The following is a 15,194-nucleotide window of genomic DNA, read 5'->3' as shown; positions in this document are numbered from 1 at the left end:
CATATGAAAGGCTATTTGATTTTATATTTGACCATATATGCCGTGGCCCTATTGTTCATTTACTAGTAGATGGGTTTTATCGGCCAGTGACTTTTCCCCAAGCCGAATCTGCCCTGACTCTCCTGCACAGCTTTTCTTTCTGAGACAGGAAAGGAGGAATAGGGTGCAAGCCTGAGACAAAACTGTGCCCCTCGTGTTATGGCCGTGAGTGCCCTCTGTTCTCAGTTAAGCAGTCAGACGGAAGGGAGGTGTCCCCACCACACGCGGCCTTCAGACTCCTCCCTCACTGGTCCCAGGGACACCCCTTAACAGAGATTATTTCTCAGGATCAGAAATGTGCACTTTCCTATGTGTGTGGTGATGCCTGCCCAGTGGTGTTGGCACTGTCAGGCCCTCACTCACTCTCCTGGGACTCAGTGACCCGGAACTGCAATGAAGTGAGAGTGAGTTCCCGTGTGAGTATGGACTGTGTTCTGCTGCAAATGTAATTTAAACGAGAAGGCTGATTTCCAATTTAGACCCAATGACAGAGACACCACCAGCAGCCCAATATTTCAGGAGTGCCATTGGTGAAGACATGATCCAAACCATCGTGTTCTTAACGTATAGACTTGATCAGAAGGAAGGTGTATGTGACAACTAGGTAACAACCGGCAGGAAGAGTGTGTGCGCATTGTGAGTGTGTAAGGGTGGACCCTCACAGATGTATTAGTGGTGTCGATTAATCACATACGCAAAGAGCCAGTGTGGTTTAGGGACGAGACAATCTTCAATTTTATCTGCTTTGATTAAGCAACTGAATTTGGAGGACTCATTCACCCTCCGCCTCCGGCCCTGGCAGACTTGCCCCTTCTCCCAGGGACCCCTCCCTCCCTTCCTTTGTTCCACACATGTGCCCTGGGCCCTTCTTCATGCCCTGTGTTCTGCCTGGTGCTGGCCGGGCCACAGTGAGGGGGACCCACCCCGCCTCTGGAAGCTCGCGGTTCAGCAAGAAGTGCTGAGCAGCAGGTCAACACCACTCAGGCTGGTCAGTGCTGCGGTCAAGGTAAATCGAGGGCCGGGAGAGCCTCTAACCAGCTCTGGGGAACTCAGGGAAACTTCCCTGAGGACATCCCACCTCCAAATCAGAGGGGAAAATAGAATTATAAGCTCAGTGTATTATTTTCATGAATTGTTACGGTACATTATACTCAGAAGGGGGGATAAATCTACCCACATGTTCTTTCATGTTCCTCCAGGGGTTTGCATTTAAAAATGAGCCTAAGGCTCCCTCCTGTGAGATACCAACATGTCATTGCCTCTGTTATTAACGTGGTAGCTGAACTTTCCTCCCGGAAGGGTAGAGACACTGAGGGACGAGGTCTCAGAGAACAGAGGTGAGAAGTGCCCAGCTCCCACCAGTGGCCCTGAGATTGGTGGTGTCCCCTCTCCTGAGGCTGCAGGCCCATCAGGATGTTTGGAAAGTTGCCGCATGGATGGCTGATTCTAGACTGGAGTGCCTTTAGGAACTGACCCAGAAAACCTACCCTCACTTGGGCAAGGACATGAGGGAATTCACAAAACCCTGCATTATTCATTAACAAGACTGTTGGCAAATGTCTTGGGACTGGTAGGGATGGTCATAACTTTACCAGTTCAGTTATTGGTTAAGAGCTGGTAAAGGTTTTGCAGACCAGTCGAACCCACCAGCGAGGCTCTAAGACAAACCCTTTTAGAAATCCGGAGGGCATCAAGACTGGAATAAGTTACAACACTTGTTTTGCAGAAGTATATACAATGTTTGTTATAACATTTGTTCCAGAAATTTAAAAAGGATTAACCTCATTAAAATGCCTCTCCAGCACATTCGGTATTTTGAATTCTTGAGGTGGAGTGAGCAAAAGCAACAATAGAATGCCTAAAATAATATCATTAGGGGATTGTTCTTCCTGCTATTATTAAACAACCACTAAAAAATGTCAACTGTAAAACAATACAAAAGAATATTCCTACCATTCTGACGTGTACAATGAAAGAGGATATAAACCAGAACACGTTTCAATGGTTAATTTCTTTTGAGGAGTTGAACCCCATAAGAATGACTGGGGTTAATATTTTTCTCGTCCGGCAGCCAGTGAGCTGTTTCCAGCCTTTGTTTCCCTCCATTGTTCTCCTGGTCCCAGTCCAGTGACATGGGTCTCTTCTAGTTTTCTTCTGCGTCTCCCTTCTGCCTGTCCCCAGGCCTTCAGCGTTGGCTGTGCCATGGGGTCTGCTCAGCTGGCTCCTCTGTCCTCCCCGTGCTATCTCCTCTCTCGCTGGGGAGATCTCCTGGAAGGATTCCTCATCATTCCCTGAAGGGGGCTCCAGACTTTTCTCTTGATTTCCAGTCTTGGGTCTTCATGTTCCTGTGGGACAGGTCACCTTGGCTCTGGTCTCAGATTCAGTGAGAGTGTTCAGAACCCAGCTTGCTGCTTTTTACCCACCCCGGACCGCCTGCCCATCCCGGCTGTGGGCTTTTGGTCGTTGATGTCCCCGCGGCTCCTGACGCTCAGCTTGGACACAGTGGCTTCACCCTGAGGCCTCGCCCTCTCTGCTTTCCCACCTCCGCGTCACTCAGTCCCCAAGGCTGCATTGTCTTAGTTCTAGGGGCTTCACTGTCCCTGCCTGCTTTCTTCTCCCACGGCCATGGCCCCCTTCCGGTCTGTGCACCTTGGGCCGGGTGGCCACAAAGCCCTCCGGCTCCTGCGCCTCGTTGCGGCCACAGGTTCTGTCCATTTGTCATGTTGTCATGAGGCTAACGGTATTCAGAGATCCCGCTTAGGACCACGTGATTCCCCTGACAGTGGCTACGTGCTGTCTAACCAAACCTTCCCTTCTTTTCAGCTGAGTGGTTTGTGTTTGTTTTTTAATAAAGACTTTATTTTTTATAGAGCAGCTTTAGGCTGACAGGAAGGTGCAGACAATGCCCCCCACACCCCCTCACCCCCCACTTGAGCACAGCCTCCCCCATTATCAACATCGCCATCCAGAGCACCCCGTTTGTCCCAATGGATGAGCCTATGGTGATGCATCATCGTCACCCAGACCCAGAGTGTCTGGTTTACATGAGGGTCACCCTTGGTGTTGTGCGTTCTGTGGGTTTGGACAGATGTGCAGTGACATGTCGCCGTCACTGAATATCACACCAAGCATTTTCACTGCCCTTAAGATCCCCTGGGCAACTCTGTTCATCCTTCCCTTCCCCCACCCTCCTGGCAACCACTGATCCTTTTATTGTCTCTATAGTTCTACCTTTTCCAGAATGTCATATAGAACGTAGCCTTTTCACACTGGCTTCTTTCTCTCGGGGATACGCCTTTCAGGTTCCTCCGTGTCTTTTCATGACTTCATAGCTACTGTGTTTTTAGCACTGAGTAAGAGTCCACCTTCTGGACGTACTGCTGCTTATTCATCCATTACCTACCGAGGGGTATCTTGGTTGCTTCCAGGTTTTGGCGATTATGAATAAAGCTGCCGTGAACATACAAGTGCAGGTTTTTGTATGGACATAAGTTCTTGCCTCCTTTGGGTAAACACCTGGGCATGTGATTGCTGGGTAGTATGGCGGAAGCATGCTCAGCCATGGGTGCCCACCATGCTGTGTTCCAAGGTGGCTGTGCGTCCCCACTGTTATCATTATGAACGAGAGTTCCTGTGTCTCCACCACACCCTCCTCAGCACTCGGCGTTGTTGGTGTTGGGTTTTGACCATTCTCCATAGTAAGTGTGTCTCGTGGTGTCTCATTGCCACTTTAATTTGGATTGGGTTTGCGTGCCCTCCGCAGCCCGGATCCGTGGAATTTATGTGGCCTTCTTCTTCATGACTCTCCAACCTAGAGGTTGGGTAATTGTCACAATGGACCAGTCTCTGTGTTCCATGGGATGATGTAATCACTTTGAGCCTCAGGTCCCTACTCTAGTAATATGATGTCCGTGGGAACCTTCACATTGCCCAGTGCAGTTGTGCCCTCAAAGCAGGTCAGAGCTCAAGAAATGTGGGGTGTTATCACTGCCGCGTGGCTGGGATCTCATCGTCTTATGTGTGTTAGTCTGACGGCCCTGACAATTCCGAGACACTGGAGGACACGGCTTCTTTTGAAAACGCCCCCACTACGCGAGGAGCGCCTGTCCCACGGAGGGAAATCTCTGAGCTCTTGTCATCGGTGCTAGTGTTTGTGGGTCGCATTCAACTCTCCACCCCGCTGGGACCCCAGGCTGGCACATGGGAGTGGTGTTTCATCTCTGTGGCAGTGTCGGGGAACGGGAATAAAATTAGTGCCAAACAAAGGTGTTTCCTCTTCATTTGGAATTTGGAGTAGTTACTGCACCATAGACTAAACACGACTTGGAAATATACACAGTGCTGAACTCTTGACGTAAATAGTTCATTCCGTGGTTTAGTGACATTCCTCGCTTTGACATCTTTGATTTTTCATCTGCTCACTATAAGAATGTTTCATGTCACCTGAGTTGTGAGTCTTGCTGGATTTGTGGTGAAGCACAAGACAAATGAAAGCACCCAATGGGACATTAAAGGAATAGTCCATGCGCCATGTGGCGTTGGTTTCACCTCCTGCTGATGAAGGACAATTCTTGAACCCCCTCATCTTCTACTGCTCTTAGAATCAGTACTTTGTTCAGAGTTTGGGAATGACTTTGTTCGTTACTGAATACATAGCTCAGTGGCCTGTGGGCATTTCTTTCTGGGTCCGATAACAGCAGGCTGTGGCTTGGTCTGGGTGAAGCCATAATGGGAGTCCATTGCTTTCCACGTGTACTGACAGTCGGAGGAGCTGTTTGTACCCTCTCTCAGAGAGAGTCTAGCCACTTAAAATAAATGTCGTGCAAACCCAGCAGAATATTTTGGAGACCTAGTATGCCTGTGTCTGACGTTTTCGTTAAAGTTGTTAAAAGTTTTATTGACTGTTTGCTTTAGAAAATCAACATATTCCTCCATGGAGAACAGAACCCAGGGCTTTCTAGTTGTAACTCAGAATGCCTCCAGAGCTGTTGGCACAAGTTTTCACGGCAGCCGCTCACACTGGGTGATGGGAAGAGGTTCAGAGAGGTGGGTGGCAGGCCACGGGGGTGCCTTCACTTGGGACAGGTGAATCTTCCCTGACATATGTCAGCTAGCACGTGGGGCATTTGGCAGGCCTCAGGATGTTACAGATAAACTGAGGATAACTATACTGGTCTACTCCTTTGTGTCTGATAAGGAAGTGTTAATGGATACTTATACATACATATGTAAGTGTATAATGTATCTATCAGTGGAAGATTGGGGGCTACGTCTGCAGCAGTATTTTTTATAAAGTAAGCATATTATTTTATAATACAAAGAAACAACCACAGTTTATTCTAAAACCCCACCAGGATCCTTTCAATCAACCAGTCGGCACAGGAGTATTTATTCCTACGTCATCCAAGAGCGTCAGCCCTAAAATGTCATTTTAAAATGCAGGCAACTCCTTTTCCTAAGTAGCGTTAATTTTTCAAGTCACGTTTTAGAATTTTTTTTTTTAAAGAATACAGTAACACTTGAATGTCACAGAGTTATTACCGAGTTGTGTGAAACTTACTTACCAAGTCCAGACCATTCCTGGAGAAAGGCTTGAGTGAAGGTAACATTCTGTCTTTTTATACCTCTAACATGCAAGGTTTTATGAGGAAGAGAAAGGTCATGGGACCTATCACGTGGCCCATTTTCTGTCATGTCCATTTGGAAAATACTTGACCTGACTTTATGTCTTAAGTAGAAGTAATGGTCTATGAATGGGTCAGCTCAATTCCAGGGACTCAGTGAGCCAGGCAGAAGCAATGTGTCATTCTCTGGGACGCTTGGCTTGGGCTGTGCACACACCGCTTCTTGGAAAGACCATTTCGATGTCTCAGAGGCATCCGGAGAGGAGCCCCGCGTGGGGCAATGGACACTGCGGTTAAATTCAAGGGTGCTGGTTCCCCTCCTGCTGCACCTGTCCCCAAGCTGTGGGACCCTGTGCAACTTCCCTCCCTCTCTCTGCCCACATTTCCTCACCTGGACCATGGCGATGGCGGTGGTTGGTGCCTGGCTAAGAAGACATGTATGCAGATTAAATGAGTTAATGTTTACCGGGCGTTTATACAGTGCTGGGCACCATTCTCTTTGTTAAATGAAAAATCAGCACTGAGGAATAAGTAGTGAAGTAATTCAGTCATCAAGGCACCCCGAAGGTCACCTGGCCCAGTAGTTCTGGAACTTGTGCTCACAACAGACTCTCCCGGGGGCTTGGTGAAGCACAGGTGCCAGGCCCCCTCCTAGAGTCCCTTATTCGGGGGTGCATTGTGCACCTGAGAGCTGCCTTTCTAGCAGGTGATGTGCGGCCACTGTTCCAGAGGCCATGGGTCTTGTCCATTCCTTTTTCTTACGGGGCCAGCTGCTTGAGGATGTGGGCTATCCACCTGCTCTTCTGGGCGTTAGTTTGCCCTCAAGTAGAAGCTGAACTTTTGTATTGAAAATGACTCACAATTCTCATTTTCTTCTTATTGGTTGTTGTTGCCACTGGCAATCCCAGTTCTAGCCCTGTGGTGCCATTTGAAGGGGGAGAAGTGGGAAGAAGGTTCTAGAAGTATATATGTGGAGTGTCTGTGTTTGAGAGTTAATTTGAGGGGGTTTCGGCCAATGAGAGTTGAGAAGATGCTGGTGCCTTGTGGTCTTCCTCTCCTCAGGACACGGGACATGTGTCTTCTCAGGATTATCTACCTTAAGTCAGAATTTTTGCCATCTCTAAGACTCTGTTCTCACACACACACACACACACGCGCGCATGCACGCGCGCGCGCACACACGCACACACCTGCTGAGAATGTGCACAGGCTGTTTGCTTACAGGCTGGCCGGGCCAGAGGGCAGGTGGGTTGTGAGGCTGGCCCCCCAGGGCGTGGCTGCCATGTCTTGCTGTGGCCCCCCGCCCCCCATGGGTCTCTGTTGCTTGCCCTCCTCATGAGGAGTTTCTGTTTCGTGTCCTATTATGGCTAAATCTATTTCCTGGATATTAAAGACCATTTGGGGTTAGTGGTTTAAAATAACTCCTAAATTTTGGTCAGGAAATGGCCTATAAAATTGAGATAAACTTGCCAAAGCAGGAAGATGGGGGAACCACTACAGTATGAGTAGTTCAGCTTCTGGGTCGGATGTATTTTGGAGAAGAGTGCAGCCATGGTCCAAGCTCAGTTCTGTTCACTGAGAAACTGGGGAGGGGACGCTCTTTATTCCATAGGGTATAGCGGGCAGTGTTCTTGGCTCATCCCTTGTCTTTGACAAGCATTTTGGCACGTAGACGTTATGCTGACGACAGATGCGTTTTATCAGTTGGTTCAAACAACTCCGAACAAACAGCTATCAGGCGCCTTAGTAATAATTAGATTTTGTTTTTCCAAATGCTGAACACAATAAGATTGTATTTCTTTATTCTGGAATTCAGGCTCTTAAAACTTGAAAAAAAATTTATAGTTAATCATTTTTTTATAATTTCTTGGTGACCTTAGATAATTTTTCTGCTCTCATAGAGTGATTATGTGTGAGTATAGGATAGACTTACACGTCCTTCCCTTGACTGGATAATTCATTTAAAACATACCTAACTTTGGGCATTGTTTTAGGCCAGAAGGCGGATTTGTAATCAAAGCACGCCCCCCCCCCTTTTTCTTACATCCTTGAAAATAAAATAAATAAAGCTAAGAATTCACTTAGGCACCTAGCATAAAGTAATGGGTCCATAACTCAGTATCTTGCTTCTGGCATTCAAAATGTGTTCCACAAATGTGTGTTGAACACTCACTAGAGGTCGGAAAATATGCCGGCAGTTAGAAGAGTTCTTATGCTTTGTACTCTGCTCTGTGCCCAAGTTAAGGTAAGAGCAATTTTAATAATGGTATAATAGATGTTATACTGAACAATGAAGATGTTCACGGTGCTCTTTTTTGCCCCCAGAGTTTTCACATAGGTTCTGAAACTGTAGAGAGATCATCACGCAGTCATAGACTCTGGGGCCAGACCACATGGGTTTGAATTCTGGGTTCACCGTTGACTTGCTGTTTGACTGTGGACAGCCTTCTCAGCCTCTCTGTGCTTTGTTTTCTCGTTTGAAAGTAGGAGTGATGGTACTGTTCCTTTGCAGGATGGTTGTGAAGACAGCGTACGTGATAATACATTCCAAGCACCTAAATGAGGAACTGTTATATCACGGGTCCCGGACACGTCAGCTCTCATTTATTTCATGATTATAAATGATGTGGACTGAAAAATATCTTCCTTTTACCTCTATGTCATTCCTTAAAGTGCGGTAATTCCTGGGTAATTTACAGATTAGGATTATAGTGATATTCACATATTTCAATTAATTGAATAAGTTTTTATTGCATAATTTTAAGGGTATAATTCTATACCCAAGGTTGAAAACTGGGCTTTAAAGACAAGAATAAAACCAACACGAGCAAATTGAAAGGAAACACAGTGTAGTGATTCCGCACGGGAAGTGACCGTATTACCGTAGTTTCTGACTCTTGCGAGATGCCCTGACGGTTGGTATTTGAGAGCCACTCAGAAGGAGGTGTCTTCTGGGGTTTCTTCCTGCACGTGGTTAGTGTGAAAAGAGCATGGTTTAATAGAGTATTCTGCAAAAGTGGGAACCGCTTTCCAGAACTTTCTGCCTGACCTTGTTCACATGAGAAAGGGCATCTTATCCTGAGCCTGAGAAATGAAGGGTTCTCGGAGCTTTGTCTCCTCCACGTCCCAGATGCATGTGGTCTCTGGGAGTCTGAGACTCCACCTCAAGTGTCAGGGACTCTGGTAATTTTCCACCAGCACATCCGCTGAGTCCAGAGTTGATGGGTCTCACTGAAGACGACAACCCTATCTTTTAGTGATAAATTCCTCTGGAATCAGCCAGTCGTGGCGCTCAGCAAGCTGCTTCGGCCCGAGTGCAGATGTGGAGACAGATCCAAGAGGTGGCCCGCTCCGGTGCTGAGATCACATGTATCACCGGGCCTCATCCTGCAGGAACGGCCGAGTTTCTGTGAGAGACAGAGTCTATGGGGCACCAGACCTGGGGCTTCCAGCCACATAACCCCTCTGCTGCTGAGATCCGTTTTAGAATTCACAGAAGGTCGGGGTCAGGACGCCACAGACTGGGAGAGCATATGAAGAAAATCCAAACATGCTGACACATGGAGGATGTTTATCCTTTGAAAAGCCTAAGATGGAGAGAGCCCCATACATCTTGATAGAGAGCCTTTCTGCAGAGGTCTGTACGGGCCTTCGGGAAATGAGTCTTGCTTGTACATTTTACAGTAGAATGGTCATTTGGAGGATGTTACGGTTTTCGTATATTAAGTACCTTCGGTTCCTCCGTATGTGCGTATGTGTTTACGTGTTTGTATATACACACGTGCACATGACTTAAATGTGTTATATACATTGATGTAATTAATGACTTTTGGTCCTTCCTTCATGCATTCATTCACGCGGTAAGTATCGTACTGGGCTGTGGAACATAACAGACGAGAATTGTTGCCCTCAAAGATTGTTTGTGGAATTAATACAAACAAACAGTTTGGGCCTTCCATCATACTGAACTAGAAAATACTTTAAAAGATGCCCCTCTTTGCTCTTTTAGGAGTGGCTCAGCCTCAGAAACTCAACTTTGTTAAAAGAGCTGTAAATATAAGGACCAAAGCTCTTTATTGGAAGTATTATCTACTTTGTAGATTATCTCTAACAGACCTTCAGGGCTGTTCCATTTATTTAGAAGGTAGGCGGGGGGCACCTGAGTGGCTCAGTCAGTTAAGTGTCCAACTTTAGCTCGAGTCATACCTCACGGTTGGTGGGTTCGAGCCCCACGTTGGGCCCTGCACTGACAGCTCAGAGCCTGGAGCCTGCTTTGGATTCTGTGTCTCCCTCTCTTTCTCTCTGCCCCTTCCCTGCTCGTGCTCTGTCTCTCCCTCTCAAAAATGAATAAGCATTTAAAAAATTAAATAAAAAAAGCAATTAGGAATTTCAAAATATCTCTAGAGTAGGGAATGAGTTAGCCTGGGTCTCCTCTCGCCCTGGGAGTTATGCAAAACTAGCCAGGGAGAACGCTTCGGATTTAGGGAGGACAAAGGCAGCAAATGTGGAAATACCAGATGTAAGAATGGAGACTTCAAAGAGCAAATGTGTTTCTACAGTGTTCATGACTTCCAGGCATTTTGATGAGAGTGGTATGTGTCACAACAGTAATGGTGCAAGAATATTGTCCTTTGCCTTAAAATTGCTATGTGGCCAAGTCAGCAGCGTCCTGTGTGAAGAGGTTGGACTCAGACAGAAGAAGGGATGATTTTGTAATCAACAGGGACATACCCGAAGGACCTCTAGTTCCAAAAGACAGGGGTCACTCCATCCCACCCCCGACACAGCAAGCCCCATGGGACAGGCTGCCACCGTGTGCACCAACACCGAGAAATGAAGGGCTCGATGTTCTCTACCTAACACGTCCTTGAACTTGGAGGGGTTCTTGTCACAGTTAGCAATGAGCCCTTTTCTGCGGATTATGCTATTGGGCAAAATTGAAATTGTGCCGTAGGGACGTTTACCACGGTTCCTGGGCAAAACCAATCTAATGTGTGAGTTAGGGATAATGAATCGGAAATGCAGACTGTTTCTGTAAAAATATCGAGTGGCTTAAAGAAAGAAAACATGGGTCAAAGTTCTTGGTAAAAGATGTTGGGAAACTGTCCCAGGAAATTGGTAGGACACATCCTATGTCATCTTGCAACTGGGAAGAGCTATTGATACAGGGGAAAGTTGTAAAAATCACTGATGAAATGTGTGATGTCGCAGAGCGTTTTTAGTGGGAAGTCATTATAGACCCGATCCTTAAAGAGCTTAATTCCCTGAGTTGGCAATTCTCTTCTTAAATGAAGCCTCAGAGAGGAGAGAGGTGGGAAGATCAGCCGGTTTCCGTTACATCCAAACACCATGTAAAAATGCTGCCCTGAGTTTGAGTTCCCGTATCTGAGCGGAATTGCTTCTGACCTTAAGCCAGTATGACAGATGATGGACAGCTCCAAACGTCAACTCAGCTTGTTCTAGTCCTGGGTGATATGCCACTGTGTAATTTGAGAGGATATGGTATTAATTTGAAAGTTCTGCCTTGCAAAGCAAAATAATTAGGTTGAGTTTCTCATATAAATAGCTTCGTAGGCAGATGCAGCGGTCGCTGGCTTATGTAGTGTCTTCTCCATTCTTCCCAGATGCTGAGCCATGACGCATGTGCAAGCCATGGGCTGTGGTAGCCTGAGTACGTGCAAAGCAGAGGTGTCTTTCTATGCAACAGTTTTACGCAGTTTTGGTCTTAGTTTTTCAAAATTGGGGACTTTGCTAATCTGCATAGGTGTGCGCTGTGGCACTGGGCGGTGTGTGTAACAGAAAATCACCAGACCTGGGCTCTCTGCCCATCCGGTTGGTCCTCCTGTGTGTGTCCCAAGCTGGATGAGGCCCCGGTATAAGGCAACTTTGAGTGGAATCCAGCATTTAGCACCAGTGGATGGAAAGTGACCGTATTTCTAAGAGCAGTTCTGGGGAAGAGGTCTAGCTGGGTACTGAGATTTGTTACAGCACTCAGGAACTTCTCATAATCGCAGAGTCTACCTGTGAATGTGAGTTGTGTTGTCTTAGCTTCTACCTGAGATTGCCATGCTGGTAACGGCCCTGAACACTTGCATTTCTCCTCACCCTCCACGTGGAGATAACCTCTCTTTGATGGCCTGCTGATCCTACCTGCTTACCCACCGGAAACCCTACGGAGTTCCTGTCTCTGTCCTGTACCAGCGCCAGGCAGGTGGGACCGTGACAGTGGGGGGCTTGGAGCCCTATGGAGAGAACCACACACAGGTCTTCCTGATCTTTGGTCCCTCTCTCTCTTTCTAGTTAAATTAAGGGTAAAAGGTGGTTTGGGATACCCACTCCCAAATTAGAGGCACTGGAAAGATTAAATTCAAGAAACAATCTAGTGACCATTTTGTAGTGTTTCAGATGAGCACATTGTGTGACTCAAACTTATATAATGTTGTGTGTCAGTGACCTCTCAAAACTGGAAAAAATATAATCAAACTTAAAAAAAAAATAAATTCAACTTACAAGTGAAAACTTATGGTCTAGACCACAGGGTGTTCTCTTCAGTTGGGGGTGGGTGTCCATGAACCCTCAGAATCATATGTATGTTAATGAGTCCGTGCATGGTGCACTTTGAAGGAGGCGGTTCCTGGAGCCCTTATCAGACTCCGGAAGAGATACAAACCACAAACTACAGGTCTAAAGGCATGTTTTTGGTAGCTGAGTTTTTAAATTTTATTTTAGAGAGAGTGTGGGCAGGGAAGGGTCAGAGGGAGAGAGAGAGGGAGAGTGGGAGGGAGGGAGGGAGAGAGAGAGAGAGAGAGAGAGAGAGAGAGAGAGAATCCCAAGCAGGGTCCACACTTAGCATGGAGCCCAACGCGGGGCTCGATCCCACGACCCTGGGAGCATGATCTGAGCCAAAATCAAGAGTCAGATGCCCAATTGACTGAGCCCCCCAGGCGCCCTGGTAGCTGATTTTTATAGTAAGATCCATTGCACAAGATTCCTTATGGAAAAAGCCCTTGAATTTGGCAGATCAGAGCTAGGTTTGACCATCCCCCAAAGAGTTGGCTCTTAGAAGGAGGCAGGATGTAGGCACTTGTGAGGGTGACAGGAGAGCCTGCTGAAGGAGGACATTTTTGGCACATATGATCTCATTGTCTCCATCAGATGTTTGGCATGCATCTCATTTTCCTGGAACCACTGATTTCTTTGTGTGTAAACATCCAACACTCCCCTGCGTTTCAGCCCCTCAGTTTTCCTGCCATAACTTGCATGGTACGTGCCCATCGCTGCACAGGACTTACACCAAGCCAGGCTCTCTTGATTGTCAAGGCTGTGCTAGAGAAGCTGAAATCTTGGAGGTGAACCTAGAATTTGTCTGCAGATGGTGGAACTGGGCGATGACTTCAAGAACCCAGTTCAGAGCCTTGATGTAAGGGGAAAGTGAGGGGGCCACGGAAGAGGCCGTCTGACCCACAGGGGAAGCCTTTCTAAGAAAACAAGATGGAGCGTGTCCTTACGAAGCCATGCTGTGGCTTCATGCCATGGCGAAGGACTGCACGTTTGTGCAAGGCCGTTACACTCCAAGCCCCGTGCCCTGTACTGCTTGTCCGCCATGTAAGGCACAGAAGCAGGTGTGCAGAGGGCCAGCCCAGTCCATGCCAGTGACCCTGGCGTGGTTGTTAATTATTAACAGAGCTCCCGTTCACCCCCAGCAGTGTCCTGATCTGGAAGATTAGTTATATGGGAGCCTGATTTTGAGATTCAATGCTGAGAGCTTTCCACCCAGTCTTGAAGAGGAAAGCACATTCTTTGGTGCTCAGAAGCCATGAAAACATAGAGTCAAAAGTCACGAAGAATTTGGGGTGCACTGTAAAAGATGGTCAGAGACCAGTGATTCTTTTCTTTTTAAGTTTTTTTTAAGTTTATGTATTTGGAGGTGGGGGTAGAGGCAGAGAGGGAGAGAGAATCCCAAGCAGGCCCCACACTGTCAGCACGGAGCCAATATGGGGCTCGAACTCATGAACGTTGAGATCATGACCTGAGCCAAAACTAGGAGTCGGCTGCTTAACCAGCTGAACCACCCAGGCGCCCAGAGACGAGTGATTCTAAGTCCCTGAGCGACTTGGGAGTCCTGGTGGCAGAATGTGCTCCTCCTGGTGGCAGAATGTGCAGGCAGGGGTTTAGAGACACAGTTTTAAGGTGGGGAGGGGAGGCTGTCAGGGTTCTAGGTCAGGTAGGTGTTGGCCGTTGTCCTGGGGAGAAAGGCACGTGGGGTGTTTGCTACTCTGTGTACTTGTCCTAGGTCCCCACAGCCCCTCCTGCCCCCGATTTGCCCACTTCTGTGTTTGTCTGAGAGTGTAGACACCTGATCCTGGGCACACTCACTTACTCTCAGGTTCCGCCGCTGCCCGGTGACCCCTCCCCTGCTCACTGACCGGCCCTGGTGGAGACTCGCCAAGAGCCCAAGGTCATGGTCAGAATGACTGAGGGTGATGTCAGAAACAGTGGGATGCGGGGGGAAGGGGAGTGGGCTGGGTGGAGTTAGTGAGCTGCAGGTGATGCCAGGACAGCGCATTCCTTGCAGAAGGAGGTCAGCGGTGCCACCACGGCCGCTGTCCTGTCCTGTCCTGTCCGGGGGTCGGTCGGGTGGCAGCTGGGAGTGAGCTGCAGTCGGAGAACAAAGGATCTCAGAAGCCGAGGGAGCCTGTAAAAGGAATGTTATGGGCTATGTTGCCTTTTAAGGACAAGTCTGGTGTAATATAAACATGTTGTGGGTCATTAGATGTACTGATTAAGAGGGTAAATCATAAAAGAAATTAAGTCTTGGACATAAAATTTAAACAGCACAGTGACATTTTCATGATAAAACTAACACTACATGGATTGGCTTCCCTCTGGGGAGCCTGGAAGCCAGAAATGCAAAGCTTGTTCGATGGGGCATTTTAGCTCCCAGCGTGTTCCCACGTATTGCATGGCTGAAAGAATACATGTTTTTTAAAAAATTATTTCTTCATTTTGAGGGAGAGAGAGGTGAGCAGGGCAGAGGCAGAGAGAAAGAGAGAAAGAGAGGATCCTACTCCGTGCAGTTATGGACTCGAGACCATCATCAGTTTCTTTCAAACCACATTAAACGAACTCCCACTTGAGTGACTTTTAAATGTCCGTGCAAAGGCAGTACACAGAGTGCATGATAAACATCGACACAGTCAGGTGGGACCAGTTCTGTCAGCTGCTCTCCCCACGGTTGGATCATCCTCGAACAGAGTGTGGTTGCGAGAGATGAAATTCTTATCTCTGCACCCGTGCATTCTTTCCAGAAGTGACGACAGGCCTCTCTTTAGACAGATTCTCCTACTTGGCCCCCAGACTCAAAGCGAGCTCCAGACATCCCAACGCTGCAGGCTCCGGGTGGGCTTCCCGCATCCCCACAGCTCTCCCCCGCCCCCTGCTCTGGAAGTCCTTTGCGCCTGGTGGCTGGCAGGTGCGGGGCTCCTACCTCAGGGCCTTGCAGGAGGCCTTTCCCTTGGAAGCAGCTGGGTG

General features: G+C 47.8%; 1 protein-coding gene across 2 annotated transcripts in view; it reads left to right on the top strand.

Moving 5' to 3' along the window:
- Nucleotides 1–15,194, top strand: part of COL4A1 (collagen type IV alpha 1 chain) — a 153,063-nt gene that overhangs the window by 2,298 nt on the left and 135,571 nt on the right. The window contains exon 1 of one of the 2 annotated variants that reach the window (XM_053217827.1): nt 9,241–9,300. The exons of the other annotated variant lie outside the window; for it this stretch is intronic. Coding sequence (XP_053073802.1) covers nt 9,256–9,300 — 45 coding nt within the window. The 5' untranslated portion in view covers nt 9,241–9,255. Of the gene's footprint in view, nt 1–9,240; nt 9,301–15,194 lie in introns of those variants that run through there. 2 annotated transcript variants of the gene reach the window in all.

This window comes from Acinonyx jubatus, chromosome A1, assembly GCF_027475565.1.
Source record: "Acinonyx jubatus isolate Ajub_Pintada_27869175 chromosome A1, VMU_Ajub_asm_v1.0, whole genome shotgun sequence".
In the NCBI taxonomy this organism is placed as follows: Eukaryota; Metazoa; Chordata; class Mammalia; order Carnivora; family Felidae; genus Acinonyx; species Acinonyx jubatus.
This window is presented reverse-complemented; position numbering and strand designations above follow the sequence as displayed.